Raw genomic sequence first — 20,133 nt, forward strand, 5'->3', positions numbered from 1 at the left:
ATAACTCAGATCTGAATACAGGTTGTGGAGGAAAATGCTAAACTTTATATTATTAATGTAAAAGTTATGTTTAATTACACAAAATACAATGAAAATATTCTGATAAATAAATAATGCAAATTTGAAACACTTGGTAGATGAAGTTTAATGTAGTAAAGTGTGAGGTCCTGTGCTTTGATAGGAAGAATCAAAAAGCAGATCATTACTTAAATGGAGACAAACTGCAAAAAGAAAACAGTGCAGAAAGATCTGGGTGCTCTTGTACATGAAACACAAAACATTAGTATGCTGGTGCAGCAAGTAATTAAGAAGGCAAATAGAATGTCCTTTGTTGCTAGGGGTTTAGAGTTTAAAAATAGGGAAGTCTTGTTACAACTGTACAGGGTATTGATGAGTCCACACTTTAAGTATTCTTATGCAGTTTTCGTCCCCATATTTAAGAAAGGGGGATGGAAGCAGTTCAAAATAGATTCACGAGATTGATTGCTGGGATGAAAAAGTTAGCTTTTCAAGAACTAAACAGGTTAGGTCTTTATTTGTTAGAGTTAAAAGAGTGAGGATTGATCCTAATGATACATAAAAGATTTGGAAGGTAGCTTGGCATGGAGATATTAAGAAAATGCTCCCATTAGTTGGAAAACCTCAAATAGGGGGTATTGTTAGAGGGGAGACGTATTTAAAACTGATATGCAAAGAATTTCTTCTCCCAGAGGGTAATGATTGTTTGGAACCATCTCCCACAGGGAATTGTTGAGGTTAGATGACCGAAATTATTTATGAAGGGGGTAGATAGATTTTGAAAATATCAGTAAGTTGAAGGTTATGAGGAGCTAACACGAGAGGGATTTGACAGGGACAGATCAGCCATGATCTTACTGAATCGTGGATGAAGCTTGGGAGTCGTGAATGGCCTACTTCTGGTTCCATTTCTTGTGTTTTTAAGTTCACAGTTGCCTCTATAGTCCTCTAATCCACCATTTTTCATAATCCACTTACACTCTCTCATCTGCCATCTTTCCAATGTGTATTTATCTATTTCAAAATCAGTAGCTCCTCTCCTCAATTTATCTAATATATGACGATCACTGGCTGCTATGTAGTTTTGAGGTCTCTTTCCTTGCTTTAAGTCAACCATCTTTATTTGTGAAAAATTTCAGCTGAACGAAATACTCACACCTAATCATCTGGCCATAAGTAATTCCATCATCTAAGTAACAAAGTTAATTGCTTTGTCAGAAACATACGAACTGTCATTCATTTTGATCCTTAGTCAGGGGGGCAACTTCCATATTCGCTGTTAATAAAATGTCTATAAAATCAAGGCAGGAATTTCAGTTTACATGATGCCATGTGCCATCACACTTTATGTAACTACTTAGTTCCCCTGCCTTTCTGTTTTAGAATTCATTAACTTGTCAAGTTTTCCAAGGACTGATTTCTACCCACTTTTGTTAGATTAGCATCTTACAAATTCTACCACCTAGAAGCACAAGTGCAGCAGATACATGGGAACACCATCACTTCCAAGCCATTCACCCTCCTGACTAGGAAATATATCACCATTCCTTCACCGTTGTTGGGTAAAAATCTAGGAACTCACTTCCTTACAGCACTACGGGTGTACCTACCACACAACCACCCAGCCGTGAATGGACAGCAGTGGCTAAAGAAGGCTGCTTACCACTACCCTGATAAAGGCAATTAGGAATGGGCAATAAATGCTGACCTAGCCTAAAATGCCCACATCTAATGTTAGAGTTTTGAAAATATAACCTAGTTATGACTGTAGCTGTAAAGAGAGATATTAGGAGTGTTAAAAATAGAACTTAGTTACAAAGCAAAATGAATAAGTAACAGCTAATCCAAATAAATGATCTACACTCAGTCAGCTTACAGATGTTACATAGTCTTTAACTATACCTGGTCTCCTCGGTATTTTGAATATTGAACTCCATCTTATGTTTGTTCTTTGCTTGAAAAGTCTTCCTCCTGTGTTGCTGGGCTGTCACTATTGAGCGTTTGAACAGGTGGTCTCTTTACTAGGAGGCTTATTTTTCTAACGCTCCACTGAGTACTCACAGGCTTCTCTTCTCTTGGCTTTGACTTCCTCCACCCATCACAAAAGAGCTTTCCGGGAAATGTAGGCTGAATTTAGTTGGCCGCAATTTAAGAAACAAGTGTTATTCAGGTCTTCAGGGAACATAATACAATTTATGCTATTTCAGCTGTTTATAACTTAATAATAATACCAGTGATTAGCAGTTATATGTCGAAGTAGAGATAGGTTGGAATATGGAGGTGGAATTTCTCTACACCATTTCTATTTATCAGTTCCTTTTTTAAAAATGAATTTTTACACTTAAAACAGGGGGTATCAACACTATATAGGGTCTTTTTGACTTCAAATATCAAGCATCCACAAATCATATAAAGAATATCAATGGCACAGCAAAACTCTTTCTAGTCTACCCGAGTCTTGAATTTCAAATCCATATTCCATGTTAGAACAATTCAACCAGTCTTCTTTTTTTCATATTAGTTATGTTCATTCCTTGGTGTCAGATTCTGGTCAGACCAAAATATTAACAATTCCCCACTGGCAATTGGGCTCAGGTTATCCAAGGTTACATCATTTAGATATAAATGGTAAGTAGTTAACTTAAAGGTGGTGGCAGTGTGACAGGATAGGAAGTGGTTAGCTCTTTGCCCATACACTCCCGGGTACCTGGGCTGGCCGCATACTTCTTCGTTCTTTTCTTTTGTTTCTTCATTTCTCTTTTGTTCTTACCTGCAGCCGTGGTGGAGGAAGGCATTGTGAGGGCCTGCTGCAGCAGCATAGTGGATCTGGAGGTCCATTCCTCATTGCCATAGTGGCTTTATCAAAGACTTCACCTGGTGGGTCCGGTCTGTTCCTCCTGGTGGTGAGGTGGTTTCAGCGGTGGCAGCACGGTGGTTCTAGTTCACTCCTCGTGGCTATGGTGGCAATGTGGCGACTTCAGACAGCGCCTGAAGTGGTGACGGCTTCAGCGTCAGTGACTTGGTCCGGTTTGTCCCTCCTTGCTATGGTGACATTGCAGTAGCTTCGGTGTTAACTTTGGTGATGGCAGTGTGGTAGCTCTGGTCCAGAAATTCTTGCTTTGGCGTCATCAGGAGCGGCTTCAGCAGCAGCATCTCATAGCCATTCCATACATTAGATTGCCGTGGGGAAACAAAACAAGAACTTTGTCCTAACTTTGTCTCAATTATGTCTTTTTATGATCTCTGTAATTAAAATGACGCTGAATTGTGGTGATTTATACACATCTTACTGTATATTCATAAATGCAAGTGACAATAGATTGCTATTCTATTCTATACAACAGGTAGACCCACCTGTGAAAACAGATAAAAAGAACCCATTTGTGTTTGAATCAGCAACAAGTTGCATTCATATATAATGTGCTTAGCATAATAAAAACATCATCGACTTCATAAAGAAAGAAGAAGAACATGCCCCATCTACATTAGCGGAACTGTGGTTGAGAGAGTGAAGAACGTCAAGTTCCTCAGAGTGACGATAACTGACGACTTGTCCTGGACTTCCCATGTAAATGTGACAGTCGAGAAGGCACAACAATGCCTCTTCTTCCTCAGGCGGCTCAGGAAATTTGGCATGTCTATCAGGTCCCTCACCAACTTCTGCAGACACACCATGCTGTCCTGGTGCACAATGGCCAGATGTGGCCCAGGACCGTAAGAAACTACAGAAGGTGGTGTGCACAGCCCAGACCATCACAGAAGCTTCAATCCATGGACTCTATTTACATAGCTCGTTACCGCGGAAAGACAGCCAAAATCATCAAAGACACATCACACTTTAATATTGACCTCCTACAACTCTTCCATCAGGCAGTAAGACACAGAAGCCTGAACACGTGCACGAGCAGGTTCACGCTGTTATCAGACTGTTGAATGGCCTCTAGCCTCAAATAATGTAACCTGTATGCCTCTAAGTCTTTTTGATCTGTACATCCTTTGCTTGCTGTGATCTGCCTGTACCGCTCGTAAACAAAGCTTTTCACTGTATTTCGGTACACATGACAATAAATAAATGAATCAATCAACATCCCAAGGCAATTAAGAGCTAAATTATGTGACTAAGCCACAAAGGAAAAGTGAGATTAGATCACTAAAAGCTTGGACCAGGCTAAGCTCTTAAGGAGAGGTAGAGTTAAAGGCATTCCAGAACATAATAACAGCCACCAGAATGGGAGATTTTCAAACATAGAACATAGAACATTACAGCGCAGTACAGGCCCTTCGGCCCTCGATGTTGCGCCAACCTGTGAAACCAATCTGAAGCCCATTTAACCTAAACTATTCCATTATCATCCATATGTTTATCCAATGACCATTTAAATGCCCTTAAAGTGGGCGAGTCTACTATTTTTGCAGGCAGGGCATTCCACGCCCTTACTACTCTCTGAGTAAAGAACCTACCTCTGACATCTGTCCTATATCTATCACCCCTCAATTTAAAGCTATGTCCCCTCGTGCTAGCCATCACCATCCTCTGATCATCTTGTATGTCTCTATCAAGTCACCTCTTAACCTTCTTCTCTCTAACGAAAACAGCCTCAAGACCCTCAGCCTTTCCTCATAAGACCTTCCCTCCATACCAGGCAACATCCTGGTAAATCTCCTCTGCACCCTTTCCAATGTTTCCACATCCTTCCTATAATGTGGTGACCAGAACTGTACGCAATACTCCAAGTGCGGCCGCACCAGAGTTTTGTACAGCTGCAACATGACCTCATGGTCAGAATTAAAGTGTGGAGGTAAGTGTATTACAGAGATAGGGAAGGATAACTACAGGAAGGATGTGGAGGCTTTAGAAAAGGTGAAGAAGAGGTTTATAGAATTATAGAATCCCTAAAGTGTGGAAATAGGCCATTCGGCCTGACAAGTCCACACCGACTTTCCAAAGAGCATCCCACCAAGACTCACCTTCCTACCTTATCCCTGTAACCCTGTATTTCCCATGGTTAACCCACCTAGCCTACACATCCCTTCACACAATGGGCAATTTAGCCTAGCCAATCCACCTAACCTGCACATCTTTGGATTTATCAATATGTTGCCTGGATTGGAGTGTGTTAACTATAAGGCAAGATTGGACGAACTTGGATTGGATTCGTCAGGGGCTGAGGGGCAACCTGCAGAAGCATATAAAATTGTGAGAGGTGTGGATAGTCAGAATCTCTTCCCCATTGCAAATCTCAAATACTGTGAGGCATAGGTTTGAAGTGAGAGGAAATTTTAAAAGAATTGTGTAACAGAGAATGTGATAGGTGCCTGGATTGTGCTGTAGGATGTAGAAGCAGATATGAGGAGGAAAGTTTGAGGCATTTAAACAGGCACGTGAGCAGCCGAGAATAGCGGGATACGGACCATGATGCTAATCTAAAATTCCAGTTTAGATTAGTATCTGGATGGGCCGAAGGGCGAGTCCCTTTGATATGCTGTTCTACGTCCATGTTCTAGGGTTTAAGGCTGTAAGAAATTTTAAGTTAAGATGTTGCAATTTATCCAAGCCGCATGTCAGGCTCAAAAGCAAACCCACAGAAAAGTAACGAATTTTGTTTTCTCTGAAGTTGCTGACATGGCTGAATCAAGTTTACACCGTGAACGTACACTCATTATGAGTGTCAGTGAAACTGCGCATAAACCATCTCACATCCAAGTGTTGGGAGTAAGGGGTCGGGCTGAACGAAGTACGAAGAAGGGAAAGCAGAAATAACCGCACGTGCTCGCAAGTCGAAAAGGACAGTATTGAGAAACTGTTAACAACCCACTCCAATAATCATTACTTGCCTAAAACACAGGGAGCTGCCTAACGAAAAAAAACAAAAACGTCGGCACTCTCGCCTGAGTCGCGCTCCACCTGGTGGTGGGAGGTCTTAGGCGGCAGACGCCAGTTGCTGGGCGGGATAAGAGTGGCTGCTTCCACTGGAGGGGCGGGTTCTTGCTGCTGATGGGAATTCCCGGCGCTCTCCGCCTCCCTTCCCCAACCTCCTTCCCCCCTCCACCCCCACTCTCATGTGGGAGGACAACAGAGATCGAAGCCAGAGGCGGAAGTGACGTTTGGTGTTGTGGCACTGGGAGATGGCGGCTGTCGAGCTGAGGGTAAACGCGATGCTGGGCCCAGGAACAGGAAGCAAATGGTCCTCTTGGGTTTGTTTGGGTTTACTCAGCGTTATCAGGGCCGGTATCGCCGCGGAGGTGTCTAAATGGAGCATTCCTGTTACAGAGGTACGTTAGCAAAAGAATCTGCCCAGGCAGGGGGGATAGAAACTGGAACGGAGGTGGAGTGAAAGGACTGTCGAAAAGAGGAGGGGGGTAAAAAGGGTGGCGGTGCGTGGGAGGTGGGTGAGTGGCAGTAGAGTGTGGCAGAGATTAAGAGTGACGGGATCAGAGTCGGAGTAGCTAGAAGTGAGAGGGGGAGCGCTGTTTGAGCGTGGTGGGGTGAATTGGCGAGCATGAGGCGTATGATGGGAGGGGAACTTGGGCAGGAGATGTATATGCGTAAACTCAGCAATATGCTGCCAGTTCCTCCAGGTATTTCTGATTTTGCTTCAGATTTTGAGAATCTGCAGTTCTTTATTTTAGAAGTTGTTGGCTGTCGTGGATGCGCTGAATGGGAATGTATTATAAATCTATATCTACCAGTTCTCTGTATTGTTTCTGTTTTTAATACCATATTGTGAACACCCAACCCATCATATGATTAGTTGAAACTGTCCCAAAGCTGACTCTGTTTGGCCTGTGTATAGTTCAATGAAGATAGATTTATTTTCTGTAAAGTTTGCAATTTTCCATCACTGGACAGCTAATAGTTTGTTGCAATTTTGGTGCTGGTGATCAACGGGGTACCTCACTCAATGTTCTCTTGCCCTAAGACCAGAGGTAGGAGCAGAAGTAGGCCATTCAGTCCATTGAATCTGCTCTGCTATTCAATGAGATCATGCTGATCTGATAATCCTCAACTCCCCTTTCCTGTCTTTTCCCAATAACCGTTGATTCCTTACTGATTAAATGTATACAGCCTTGAATGTATTCAATAACACACCCTCATTAGCCCCCTGCAGTAAATAACTCTACATATTTACTATCCTCTGAGACAAGAAATTCCTCCTCATCTCTGTCCCAAATATGTAATTCTGAGATGATGCCCTCTGTCCTAGACTTTCCCACAAGGGGACGCAACCTTTCCACATCTACCCTGCCAAGTCCCCTAAGAATCTTGTATGTTTCGATAAGGTTGTATCTCATTCTTCGAAATGTCAATGGGTACAGGCCCAATCCACTCAGTCTGTCTTCATAAAACAATGCCCCCATTATGTGATTTCAACGTAGTAACTTACTCTGGATTGTCTCCAATGCCAGCATATCTTTCCTTAGATGAGGGGCCCAAGACTGTTCACAGTATTCTAGCTGCAGTCTGACTAATGCCTTGTATAGTTTTAGAAAAATCTGCCTACTTTCTACTCCATTCCTTTTGAAGTTAAGACCTTGGCTTCTCAAAGCTTCCCATTCTATCATCTTTTCTATTTGTATACCTCTGTATGTTTACAAAACGAGAACATACCCTGAAAATTTGGAACTGCTATTAAGAGAATGTGATCTGTATGTTGTACCACAAAACCACAATGTGAGTGTTTGGTTCAATTCATTAGCCTTGTTTGAATATTTTGTTCAATATTTCTTTAAATGCATACGCCAAGAAACAGTAACATAACTACAAATCTTCTTTGGCGTTGCTCACATTTAGTGAAAATGCCATTTTATCGTGGAAGCGTTATGCTTTATGACTAAGTATTGCAACTGTTTGCACTTTCTCTGTCATTACGCTCGACTGGACAGGTTTTAGAAATGCTAATAAACTAAGAATTGTTTTACCTTGTCCTACCTGCCCCTTGACAACGACCCCACCATGGCCCATCAAGACACCGTCTTCCACCCTGTCCATGACCTCATTGCCTCCGGTGATCTCCTCTCCACCACCTCCAACCTTATAGTCCCCCAGCTCTCGCACTGCCTGGTTCTACCTGCTCCCCAAGATCCACACGCCCAACTACCCTGGCTGACCCATCTTCTCTGCATGCTCCTGCCCCACTGAATTCATCTCTTCCTCCCTCAGCTCCATTCTCTCCTCCTTGGTCCAGGCAGTCCCCACCTTCATCCAGAACATAAACTATGCCCTCCACCTCTTTAGAAACTTCCAGTTCCCTTCATCCTTATTATGGAAATGCAATCCTTATACACGTCCGTACCCCATAAGGACAGCCTGCAGGCCCTCATTTTTCCCTCCAACAGACCCATCCAGTCGTTGTCCCCACCCCCCCCAACACCATCACCACAATACCCTCCTGTGCTTTGCCGAATTAGTCCTCACCCTCAATAACTTTTCCTTCAGTTCTTCCCACTTTCCCCAAATCCATGGGGTGGCCATGGGCACTCGCATGGACCCCAGCTACGCCTGCCTCTTTATCGGTAATGTTGAACAGTCCCTCTTCAGCATGTACATCGGTGCTGTTCCCCAACGCTTCCACCATTATATCAATGACTGCATCAGTGCCGCATCCTGCACCTGGGCTGAACTAGAGCAGTTCATCAACTCTGCTAAAAACTTCACTTGGTCTATCTCAAACACCTCCCTCCATTTCCATTTCCGGCAACAGTTTACGGACCGACATCCACTATAAACCCACAGACTCAATAGCTACCTGGACTACAAAATCTCTCACGTCGTATACTGCAAAAACTCCATCCTGTTTTCCCAATTCCTCCATCTCTGATGAGGAGACGTTCCACTCTCAAGGATCCCGGATGTCCTTCCATTTCAAACAATGTTCTTTTCCCACCTCTGACATCCAGATAGCCCTCCGCCCTGCCTGCTCCATTCCCTGCTTCACAGCTCTAAACCACCCCCCCAAACATAACAAAGATAGTCCTCACTTTCCACCCTACCATCCTCCACATCCAACAGTCATCCTGAAACACTTCCGTCAACCCAGAACATCTTCCACTCTCCAGCCCTCTCTGCCTTCTGCAAGGACCATTCCCTTTGTCACTCTTTAGTTTGCGCCATACTCCCCACCAACCACTGGTGCCTTCAACCCCCCACCCCACCCCACCCCACCCCCAGTACTTTCCCCTGTAACCAGAAAAGATGCAACACCTGCCCGCACACCACCTCCCTCCCCTGCATCCAGGCCCCTAAACAGTCCTGCTAGGTGAAAGAGTTTCACCTGCATCTCCTCCAACCTACTCTACTGCATCTGGTGTTCCCGATGTGGTCTTCTCTCCATTGGCGAGACTCAGGGTTTGAGTGAAGAATTGTAGCTCAGGTGCTGGTTGTAGATGTTGGTGTGTTCGCCGAGCTGGGAGGTTTGATAGCAGATGTTTCATTCCCTTGCTAGGTGACATCCTCAGTGATGTGGAGCCTTTTGTGAAGTACTGTTGTCTTGTGCTGGTTCTAATTTATATGGTCTGATTTTTTGCTGTTTCTGGTAGGTGCCAGTTCCAGCTGTGCGTTGTAATGGTCGGTGTATTGAGTTAGACACAGTGTTTATTGGTGGAGATGGCAGATGAATGCTAAACCTCCTAGAATTCCCTGGCTGTCCTCTGTTTGATTTGTCCAATGATAGTGTTGTCCCAGTTGAAAGTGTGGTTTTTCTCATCTGTGTATATTGAAACTAAGGACATCTGGTCGTGCTGTTTATTATCATTGGACAAATCAAAGAGAAGACACCCAGGGAATTTTTGGAGGCTTGGCATTCATCCGTGGATTGCATCAACAAACACACCAGAAACAGCAAAAATCAGACGTTATAAATTCGATCTGGCACAAGACAATAGCACTTCACAGGAGGCTGTATAGCACTGAGGATGTCACCTAGCAAGGGGATGAAATGTCTGCTATCAAACCTCCCATCTTGGCGAACACACCAACACCTAGGTTGGTGAGATTAAACATAGACTCAGTGACCGTTTCACGTAGCTTCTTCATCTAGCCTGAAACGGCCAGCCTAACCTCCCAGTCACTGCCCATTTCAACTCTGCTCCGACATATCCATCCTCAGTTTCCTCCAGTGTTGCAGTGAATCAGATCGCAAATTTGAGGAACAACACCTTATCCTCTGCCTGGGCACCCTACAGTACAGAAGACTTGACATTGAGTTCTCTAATTTCAAATAACCTTCCCACTCATCCCCTGGCTCCCTTTCCAGCCCTGCCTCCTTCCTTCCATTCCACCTACGACCCTCCCTTCCAGCTACCAACTGGATTCATCCCTCCCATCAGCCAATCAGGTCGTACCTACTACCGGTGTTCACTTATCACCACCATTCCGCTACCCTCCCACCCACCTCTCTTTCTGCATCTCCCCCTACCCTCGCATCCAGAAGGGTAGTACCCGAAACGTTGACCTCCTTTCCTCTAGATGCTGCCTGGCTTGCTATGTTCTTCCAGCCTCCTGTTTGTCTACCTTGGATTCCAGCATCTGCAGTTATTTTTTGTTTCTAATTGTTTTATGTTACTTTGTTAGATATTTTAAGATTTTATTATACTGGCGTGCATGCAGTCATGGTTGAAAACGTCTTTCAAATCTCAGATTTCACTGTTCACATTGAATTAAACTTTCTCTTTGTTTTGCTTCAGCTAAATTCTAATTATACATTCAGGAAGACTCTTTTCAATGGCAGCACTATTTTTTTAAAATGTAAGTAATAGTTTTTGCATAGGTTGTGTATGAATTGCTGGTGGGAGGCAACAGGAGCGTGGTAATGTTGGAGGGTGGAGGTGGTTGGGGAGTTCATTACTGTTGAATTCCCTATGAAAGTTGATTCGCAATTTTACAATGGACAATGCTCAAAAGATTTGGTTGATAATTTACTGCTAAGTGAAAAACTTGACATCCCTGTCACTGGTTGGAGATCCAGGTATTGTCATAGTGCCATAAAGGCAGAGAAGGACACCATTCAACCGTTGAATCCACACCAAGTTTCTGAAGAGTAATTCAGTCATTCTGTATTCTCCTTACTCTATATGCTGCTAGTTTATTTCCCTCAAGTTCCAATTTCCTTTTTGAAATCATTACTCATCTCTGCTCCTTCAGCCTTGTAGGCAGCAGACTACAGATCATTACCACATGCGTAGAAAGGTTTTTCCTCACTCCTTCCCATATCTATTGCCTAAAACATTAAATATCTCCCATGGTCATTGTAGTATCAGCTAACAGGAACAGCTAATTGTCTACCTTCTCTAAACCTCTCATGATTTTGTATACCACCATCAAATCTTTCCTCACTTTTCCTTTGCTCCAGGAAAAAGACCCCAACTTCTCTAATCCAACCTTTTACCACTACCCTCATCCCAGGACCATTCTGCTAAATCTCCTGTGCACCTTTTGAAGGACTTCCAATCACATTCTTGTTTAAATGTGACCAAAACTGGATGTAACACAGTAGCTGTGGACAGCCCAAGCATGTGTCTGAATGACTCTTTGAAGTTTATTGATTAACTGCGCTGCAAAGCCACTAACTAGACAGACTAGAAAAACCCACTCACCGGATGCATCCTGATTTTACCCTGGCCTGAAATATACATAATTCTACTGAACAGAAAGGAGCCTAGTTGCTCCTTAGAAAATTATCTCTTTGCAATATCTGTACTACAGTTTTGCTTTATTTTTACTGATATGTGATATGGATGTTGCTGTCTGGGCCAGCATTTATTGCTATATGTAATTGTTTTGGAACTGAGTGGATTGCTAGACCCATTTTGGAGGCAGTTAACAGTCAAGTCTGGAGTTGCATGTTAGACAGACCAGGATGGCAGACCTCTTTACCTGGAGGACATTAATGAACCACATGGGTTTTTACCACAATCAATGGTCTTCATTAGGTTAGCTTGTAATTATGAATTTTATTGAATTCAACTCTTACCATCTGCCATGGTGGGATTTGAAAGCATGATCCCAGAACATTAGAGTCTGGAGTTCTCGGTTACTATTCCAATGACATTATCTCTACACTACCACCTTCTCACACAATTGTGAACTTGTATTATTTCACCACGGATAAAATAGGAATTTGGTTTTTATTCTCTTGTGGCTATGGGCAGCATTTATTGCCCATCCCAGGTGAGATTCTTGAATGTGGCAATGAGCTACCTTCTTGAGCTGTTTGCACCTTAAGAGGAGAAATAATTCATTCAGCTACTTAGATCTATTCTGCCATTCTACATCATGGCTGATCATTTACCTCAACACCATTTTCCTGCACAATCCCCAAATTCTGAGGAAGGTTTCGATTATCTCTTGACATATGTGAATAAAATTTATAAGGGAGATGACCTGTTAAACACACATGAGGCATGGACAGTCCTTAACAAATTTTAAAAGTCCGACAGTTATTCAGTGGAGGAATATTTAATCAAACTTGAAAGATTACACACACAATATTTAAGGAATTTTATTTGAAAATGACAAATTCAGTGCTTGCTTTGCTAAAAGTTCAGCGTGGATAGACACCTACTATTAACTGGCGTTAGATTTTCAGAAAACGTCTTAGTTTTGGATTGAGTGTACGAAGTCTTAAAAAAAATTTTAAGCAAACGTTCATTGTCAGTGGTATACATGGTTGAGATTGGGCATTCAACAGTTACACAACGATTGGAGGATTCAATGGTGGCAACATTGCTAAGCCACCCAGATATAGGCTCTAAGCATCTACACAAAAGGAGAATCCGAGCCAAAAGAGTAGGAACAGAAATATACTTAGCAATTATAATAGATGACAGGAACTAGGGACTCAGTAGAAGAATGAATTCCAAGAGTATTAAGCCAGGTATTTTATAAGTGACTCAAGATTTTATTATACAATGAATTGTCCTAATTTTACTAAGTGGATTTTACTAAAATTAAAAAAAAGGAGAGCAGTTTGAGTGAAGTGAAGGTATGTACCTGATCTTAGTAATAAGGGATCGTTGCTGTTGTGCTCAGCAGAAACATTGGTGTTGCCAGTGGGAATATTTTCTTGGGCCAGTAGAGATGGTATGCCATGCCATTTCCTCTGGCATTATCCACGATCCCATTTACTAATTCTATGTGTGATTGATGCAATTACTAATCACAATGCTGAAGTGCAGTTGAATTCAGTCCAAAGTGAATAGCCGTTGCTCCTTGCATACATGTTACAAATCCCTCCCATGCGCAAAGACCAGCTTTCTCCACAATTGAGAAAATAACAGGTTATTTGGAGGCAACTTCTGCTGTTGACCTGTCTGTCCCGTAAACTTATACTTCCTGTAGGAGTAATAGTATTTCACCCACAGGATAACCCAATAACTGATGATGTTTAAATCATTAATATTTTACACCAGATGTGAATAGGAAATCAATTGCATTTCTATATTTATGGCTTACCTGCTGAATTTTACTGGCTGTAGCAAACATAGGACAAAGCTGCTGAATGCAGTGTTCTGTCTGTTGCCTTTCCAAAAGGATCACTGACATAAGGTGCAGTGACAAGAGTGAACACTGCTGTCAGGTTGTGGGTCTCTTGTATGGATCTTTCAAAGCCTTTGTAAATGTTTCTAGAAATAACGTTGTGCTGCTATGCACACATTTACTCATTGCTTCTTTTGTTCTTGCGTCTAGTTCTTGATGGGAAGAATACGTGTGATCCCTCATTGACTTTTAACATCTCATGGTACCTCAGGTATTCACACTGCTACAATGAAGTCTTCAACATGCCAGTAAGTTTAATTTGCAATAATTTAGACAGTATTATTTTTCAGTGCCATTCACCAACCTTTGGTCATAGACTACAATTTCAATTTTTTGCGTGGTCTCAGGATACCGTATTTTAGTCTCTCCTTAGCAATCACATGCATTTTATTGATGTTACTATGAAAAGTACAGTGTGAAGGCTAAGATTTTAAACAAGAAGAAGGGAAAAATAAGTAATAATTGTTATTTTTTAATGGAACTCTCTTATTGGCTTGGAACATTGCCCTGTGGTATCAGTATCTTGCGTTTTCTAAAAAGTAACAAGAGGGAACATCTATGAGTCCCACTTTAAATACATTCCTTTCCATTTATTCCTCTTGTGTGGGGATTGACAAATTTGATATATATGGGGATGTGAAATCACAAGCCACTGATTTCACTGATGCCATATCTATCAGTACTGTTGTAATAATGTGAAATATATTCTGTACCTGTTGCATTGACCATTTGAAGAGTGTTGTCAGAGTTATAGTGATCAAGATAATACAACCTCCCCTGCCTCCCTGTTGTCAGTAATAGGGAAGTTACTAGAATCTGTCATTGATTAGCTTACTTATTCCGATTGCTCAGTCACACTACCCCCAGTTAGTTGCATGAAAGTTGTGATTAACCTGGTAGAATTTTTTAAGGAGAAGTATAAGGTAATACATGTAGACATTATCTATTAGGTTCCAGAATGCAATCAATAAGATTATGTACAAGAGATAATTTGGAAAAATCAGAGTACATGGAATTGGATAGATTTGTTAGAATATTTTTCATACATGGATTGTGGGCAGCAGCACATATTGCCATTGAACTGAGTGGCGTGCAAGGCATTCAGAGAATGGTTGAGTCCAACCACATTGCTGTGGGTCTAGAGTCACATGTAGGTCATAGCAGGTAAATACAGCAGATTTCCTTCCCTAAAAGACATTAGTGAATGAAATCAATATTTACAACAATTAACTGTGGTTGCATGCTCTCCATTTCGGTAGTTTCTTTAACTCCAGATTTTTTTTGAATTCAGATTTCACCATCTGTCATGTTAGGTTTCCAATAGAGTACATTAGTCTGGGTCTTTGGATAACTAGTGCAGTGACATTGTCACTACACCACTGCCTCCTCACACATACCTGGGAATACAGACTGGGTATAAAAATAGGCACACTCTGGGGGGAAAAAATGACAATGGTGATCTGTTCTGGACATCATTAACTCTTTGTATTGATCATGACTTGGATGGAATAATAGAGACTGAATATCCATGTTAAAGTGTGACATTAACTTATGAGGGACAGTAAATAGTGTATGTGGGACCAGAAAATTTCAAAGGAATGTTGATCGATCAAATGAGTTGTGACACTATGGCGAAACACAAGATTGTCCATCTTGCTCCCAAGACAGAAATGCTGTAACTTTCTAAATGTTGAGAAACTTTGTACAAACAAAAATATTTAAGAGTTCAAGCTCTCAAATATTAAAACCAGGTGGACGTTTATATTAAAAAAAAAAGCACTGTCAGCTGTTCCTTAAGGATCCTCCTTGAGGAACATATAAAGGGGCAGAGGCGATGTTTCAGTTGTTCAAACCTTGTCGGTTTTGGATGCCAGATACCAGGAAGGAACAGGGTGATACCAGTGCTTCACAGAATAAATTGCAGAAATGATACATACATAAAATGCATGTAAGATTGAGTACTGATTTGATGGAAGTGTAAAATTCAAAAATTTTATCAGATGGATAAAGGAAAACTATTTCTTCCATCAAGGAAATCATGAACAGGGGTAAAACTCTGGTTCATTGGGACAAAATTCATTGAGCTCCTTTCATGCAATGGGTAGTGGAAATTTGAAATTTCTTCTTGCTGCTCTCCTTCCGAACCATCTATCATGGCTGTAGATGCTACGGGATGTTGGTTCCATTTCAAGACTGAGTGTGATGGATACTTTTTCATTAGGTTAAGTTTTCATGGGATATGGATTAAAGGTGGGAAAATGGAGTTTGAAGAAAACTCATGGTCCCAGGCATCCTTGTTACACTATAAGCTTTGAAGATATGTTCTCCTGCTATTTAAAACACAGTGACACTTTTTATTCACTAGGTGTTGGCAGAATATGCATGGGAACAGAATATTTTTTGTGACATTATTTAAAAGTTTGTATGTCGGAAGCAAGAGAACCATGATGAAGTCGGTCTCTTTCCGTCTATTACCAGTGCTCTAGTAATCCAATAGGAAATAGAACTGTGTTTTGCACAGCTGGTGACCATGCTCATGGTCTCTCATACCGTTATAGTCATATAAAGCTCCAAATACAAAAGATGCTGTATGTGTATTGCACATTATCACATCTTAACAATGTTGGTTCAGTGGGAGCACTGTTGTTTGAGTGTAAGAGGGTTGTGGGTTCATGTCCCAGAGTTTTTAATATAAAGCCAGTGCTAGCCTGTCCGATATTATATTTTAGATAAAGGCACTTACCCAAGGCCTATTTGTCCCCTGAAGTAGACATTAAAAAAGTAATCCCATGGCACTATTTTGAAGAATAGGGTGTTCTCTCTGGTGTCCAGGCTAATGTTTATCCACCACAGAAAGTACCAAAGAACTAGATTGTCATGTTAATATCACCAAAGCTGTTCTTGAGATGATAGCTGTGTGCAATACAGCTGCTACATTTCAGTATGTGAAAACACTTCAAAAGCTGCAAAGTACTTCAGAATATCTAGAAGTCATGAATGATGCTACATTTCAATGTCTGTTCTGTACAGTTTTCCATAGTTCCTAGCAGAAGTAATTTTCCCTTAACATGAAGGCATTTCTTTCCATGCCTCCCGACTTGGTCACTATCCCTGTTCAAGTTCCTACCCACCTCTTTCTGTCCCAGCAATTTGCTACTCCACCAACTCCACCTGTTTCCTAACCATAAAAAATGCAGAAAATGTCAATTACTTATATATTTCCATATTTCAATTCATTGCAGGATGAACAAAATATTGTATACTTTGAAAATAATCGTGAAGTACATGATGGATGGTCAGGAAGCTATGCACAAAATTTCATTGTTGTTGACAACTGCACAGAGCTCTTGAAGCCGCAGGTAACTAGGGTAGCAACAGAAATCCTACAGTGAGTGTTGTGGATACCACTGGCTGTGATGGATTCTGTACCATTGTGGGGGTGTGGGGTGGGGTTTGGGAAGCTTTGGTAATTTGTGGCGGAGGGGCATGATTCTGTAGATTAGGTTTGCGGATAGGGCTTTTCCATAGTATTTGTGTTTATGCGAGGGGGAGGAGGAGATCGAATGGATTCTGTCGACTGCAGCATTGGAGAAAAAGGGAGCTGTAACATTGCGGTATCCTTTCACGCTGGCAAGTTATGGTAACTGACTAAAGTGGTCTTTGAACTAAAATGTCAAGGGCAGAGTTCATATTAGGGGGATTTAGAAAGTTAGGGGGAAAGGACAAGACAGTAGTTTTGCTTAGCAGTATTATGTCAGAAAGGAGCAGAAGAAACATGAGGACATCAGCAAATAAGACACATGCTAAGAGAACTAAAAACTTTCTATCTGAATACACATAGTATCGAGTTCACACTGACCCTCCAAAGAGCATCCCACCTAGACCCACCCTTCCATCATATCCCTGTAACCCTGCATTTCCCATGACTAATCCACCTAACCTGCGCATCCCTGGACGCAATGGGAAATTTAGCAATGGCCAAACCACCTAACTTGCACAACTTTGGGCTGTGGGAGGAAACCACAGCATCTGAAGGAAACCCATGCAGACATGGGGAGAATGTGCACACATCACACAGACAGTTGCCTGAGACTGGAATGGAACCCAGGTCCCTCGCACTGTGAGGCAGCATTGCTAGCCACTGAGCCACCATGTCTCAGACACAACCTCATTTTCATGTAGAAGAAGGACAATGTGCTGGGAGATCTCGATGCTGTAATTGTGACTATCTTACAGAAATAAACCTGGGTAATTACAGTGGGGTGCCCCTTTTGTCCACCACGTAGAAAATCATTACCACACTCTCCTCAATAACCCCTTCATAGTGGCCGAAGAGCTCCCGCCAGAGTCACAATCCAGATTCCATCTAGACACACAATGACATGATTTTCACAGCAAAATAAATCCAAGGAAAATGTAGAGAGTGATAGCAGCATCTACGTATGGCCTTTGTGAAATCACAAGTGTGCCGCATCCTCAAATTTGGTTGTTTGTCGAACTTCATCTCTATTCTCCAACTGCGGAATGATGCTATGGAAGCTGTAATCCTCACAGCAGAGCCACTTTAAAGCCAATTATGTGTGAAAACTGAGATCAAGCAAGGATGTATCATCACACCAATGCTCGTCTCCATTTTCATCATTACAACATTCAGCCTCCGGTCCATGAAGCTTCCCACTTCTTAATAGAGCTAATCTCCTGTATATTTTGAAAACTGTTCAACCTGCATCAACTTCAGTCCAGAACTAATACCATCCCAATCTTTGTCATCAAGCTGTGGTATGCAGACAGTACTTGTGTATATGCACACAGAAGTCCATGAGATTTGAGTCTTAGACTGAACATTCAGGAAGACAAAGGTCCTCCAAAAGCCTGCATCTGCTGTGCACTTCAGCCCCCACTATCATGATCCTCAGTGAACCACCAAACTATGGGGATTAATTCTGATACTTAAGCACTTCCTCTCAACCAGTACAATCTTCTGTGATGAAGTTCAGCATCACCTTCAGAGTGTAAGTGCAGCCTTCAGCTTTCCAAGGAATGGTGTATTTGATGACAAACACCTCAAACCTGGTGCTGCTGTGTTACCTGCCTTCCTGTATGTATTGGCAAAGTGGACAATATACAACAGACACCACAAATCTCTTGAAAAGTATCATGTCACATGTTTCTATAAGCACTGATCAATTGAGAAGATCCTGCCTCTGGGAATAAACTGCCTAGTTAACATTCTTCTCCCTAATGCGTCACTGTCTAGTTCAGTAACCAGCTCACAAACATAGAAACAGAGACGATAGGAGTAGCCCATTCGACCCCTCAAGCCAGCTTTGCCATTCAATTTGATCCGATCATTGGGCTCAATATCCTCATCCTACATTTGACCACCATCACTGTGCACCACATATCCCTTGAGCCAACCTCCTCCTTTAAAACACACAATGTTTTGCCGTCAATCACTTCCTCTGGTATGAATTCCACAGGCTCACCATTCTCAGGGTGAAGAAATTTCTCTCATCTCAGTCCTAAAATCTTTACCGGGTATCCTTAAACTATGGTTCTGGACTCCCCCCACATCAGGAATATCCTTCCTGCATCTAACCAACCTAGTCCTATTCAAACTTTATAAATTTCTATGAGGATTCCCCCTCATTCTTCTAAACTGTAGTGATTATAGACTTAACTAATCCATCCTGTTCATATGTCGGACTTGACACCCCAGGAACCAGTCCAATAAACCTTTGCGGCGATCCCTCTATAGCAAGAAAATCCTTCCTCAAATATGAAGACCAGAACCGCGCACAATGTTCAAGGTGTGGCCGTACTAATACCCTGTATAATTGCAGCGAGACATCCTTGTTTTTGTACCGGAATCCCCTCAATATGAAGGTCAAAATGCTGTTTCCTGCCCGCTACACCTGCGCACTTACTATCAGCAACAAGGACACCCAAGTCTCGTCGAATATTCACCTCTCTCAGTTTACAGCAATTCAAATAATAATCTGCTTTCCTGATTTTGTTACCAAAGTGGATTACCTCATATTTATCCATATGTTACTGCATCTGTCATGTGTTTGCCCACTCAGCCTGTCCAAATCACACGGTAACATCTCTGCATCCTCTTCACAGCTCACCCAGCTTTGTGTCATCTGCACTCTGAGATATTATGTTTAGTTCCCTCATCTAAATTATTAACATATATTGTGAATAGCTGGGGTCTAGCACTGATCTCTGCGGTATCCCATCCCTGGTCACCCTCTAGCCATGTCTCCATATTTTTAACTATACCATACCCGTTTACATCTATTTGCATTTTTAAGGCTTGTCTTTTTAAATTGTGAGCCTTAGCTGCTCAAACTTCAGCACTTCCTGAAGACATGTTTGTTCTAAATCACAATGGAATCCAGATGCACTCGTTTGTTACTGACATCACCTGAGCAAGCATCTAAATATTTATCAGATAGTCAACACACAGCTGGCTCCTTAACCTATAATAATATTGGCAGCACGATGGCACAGTGGTTAGCGCTACTGCCTCACAGCACTAGGGACCCAGGTTCAAATTCAGCCTTGGGTGACTGGCT

The 20,133-nt window shown here is 42.0% G+C and overlaps 2 protein-coding genes across 9 annotated transcripts in view; one reads left to right on the forward strand and one right to left on the reverse strand.

Moving 5' to 3' along the window:
* LOC109925408 (neutral alpha-glucosidase C-like) overlaps window positions 1–3,927 on the reverse strand; it is a 95,688-nt gene extending 91,761 nt beyond the window's left edge. For 4 of the 6 annotated variants that reach the window (XR_007262666.1, XR_007262665.1, XM_048600158.1 and 1 more), the window contains exon 1: window positions 1,921–3,926. Coding sequence is in view for 2 of the 6 variants with exons in the window: in XM_048600158.1 (XP_048456115.1) it covers window positions 1,921–1,955 (35 nt within the window). In the remaining 4 variants the exon portion in view is untranslated. Of the gene's footprint in view, window positions 1–1,920 lie in introns of all 6 variants that reach the window. The other 2 variants (XM_048600161.1, XM_048600162.1) reach the window with 2 other exon arrangements.
* Window positions 3,928–6,004: 2,077 nt separating this feature from the next.
* Window positions 6,005–20,133, forward strand: part of LOC109937105 (transmembrane protein 87A) — a 58,857-nt gene continuing 44,728 nt past the window's right edge. The window contains exons 1-4 of one of the 3 annotated variants that reach the window (XM_048600163.1): window positions 6,005–6,291; window positions 10,702–10,762; window positions 13,703–13,800; window positions 16,795–16,911. In XM_048600163.1, the coding sequence (XP_048456120.1) occupies window positions 6,145–6,291; window positions 10,702–10,762; window positions 13,703–13,800; window positions 16,795–16,911 (423 nt within the window). In that variant the 5' untranslated portion in view covers window positions 6,005–6,144. The remainder of the gene's footprint in view (window positions 6,292–10,701; window positions 10,763–13,702; window positions 13,801–16,794; window positions 16,912–20,133) is intronic. The other 2 variants (XM_048600164.1, XM_048600165.1) reach the window with 2 other exon arrangements.

The sequence above is a fragment of the Rhincodon typus genome, chromosome 8 (genome assembly GCF_021869965.1).
Source record: "Rhincodon typus isolate 14 chromosome 8, sRhiTyp1.1, whole genome shotgun sequence".
NCBI classification, from domain to species: domain Eukaryota; kingdom Metazoa; phylum Chordata; class Chondrichthyes; order Orectolobiformes; family Rhincodontidae; genus Rhincodon; species Rhincodon typus.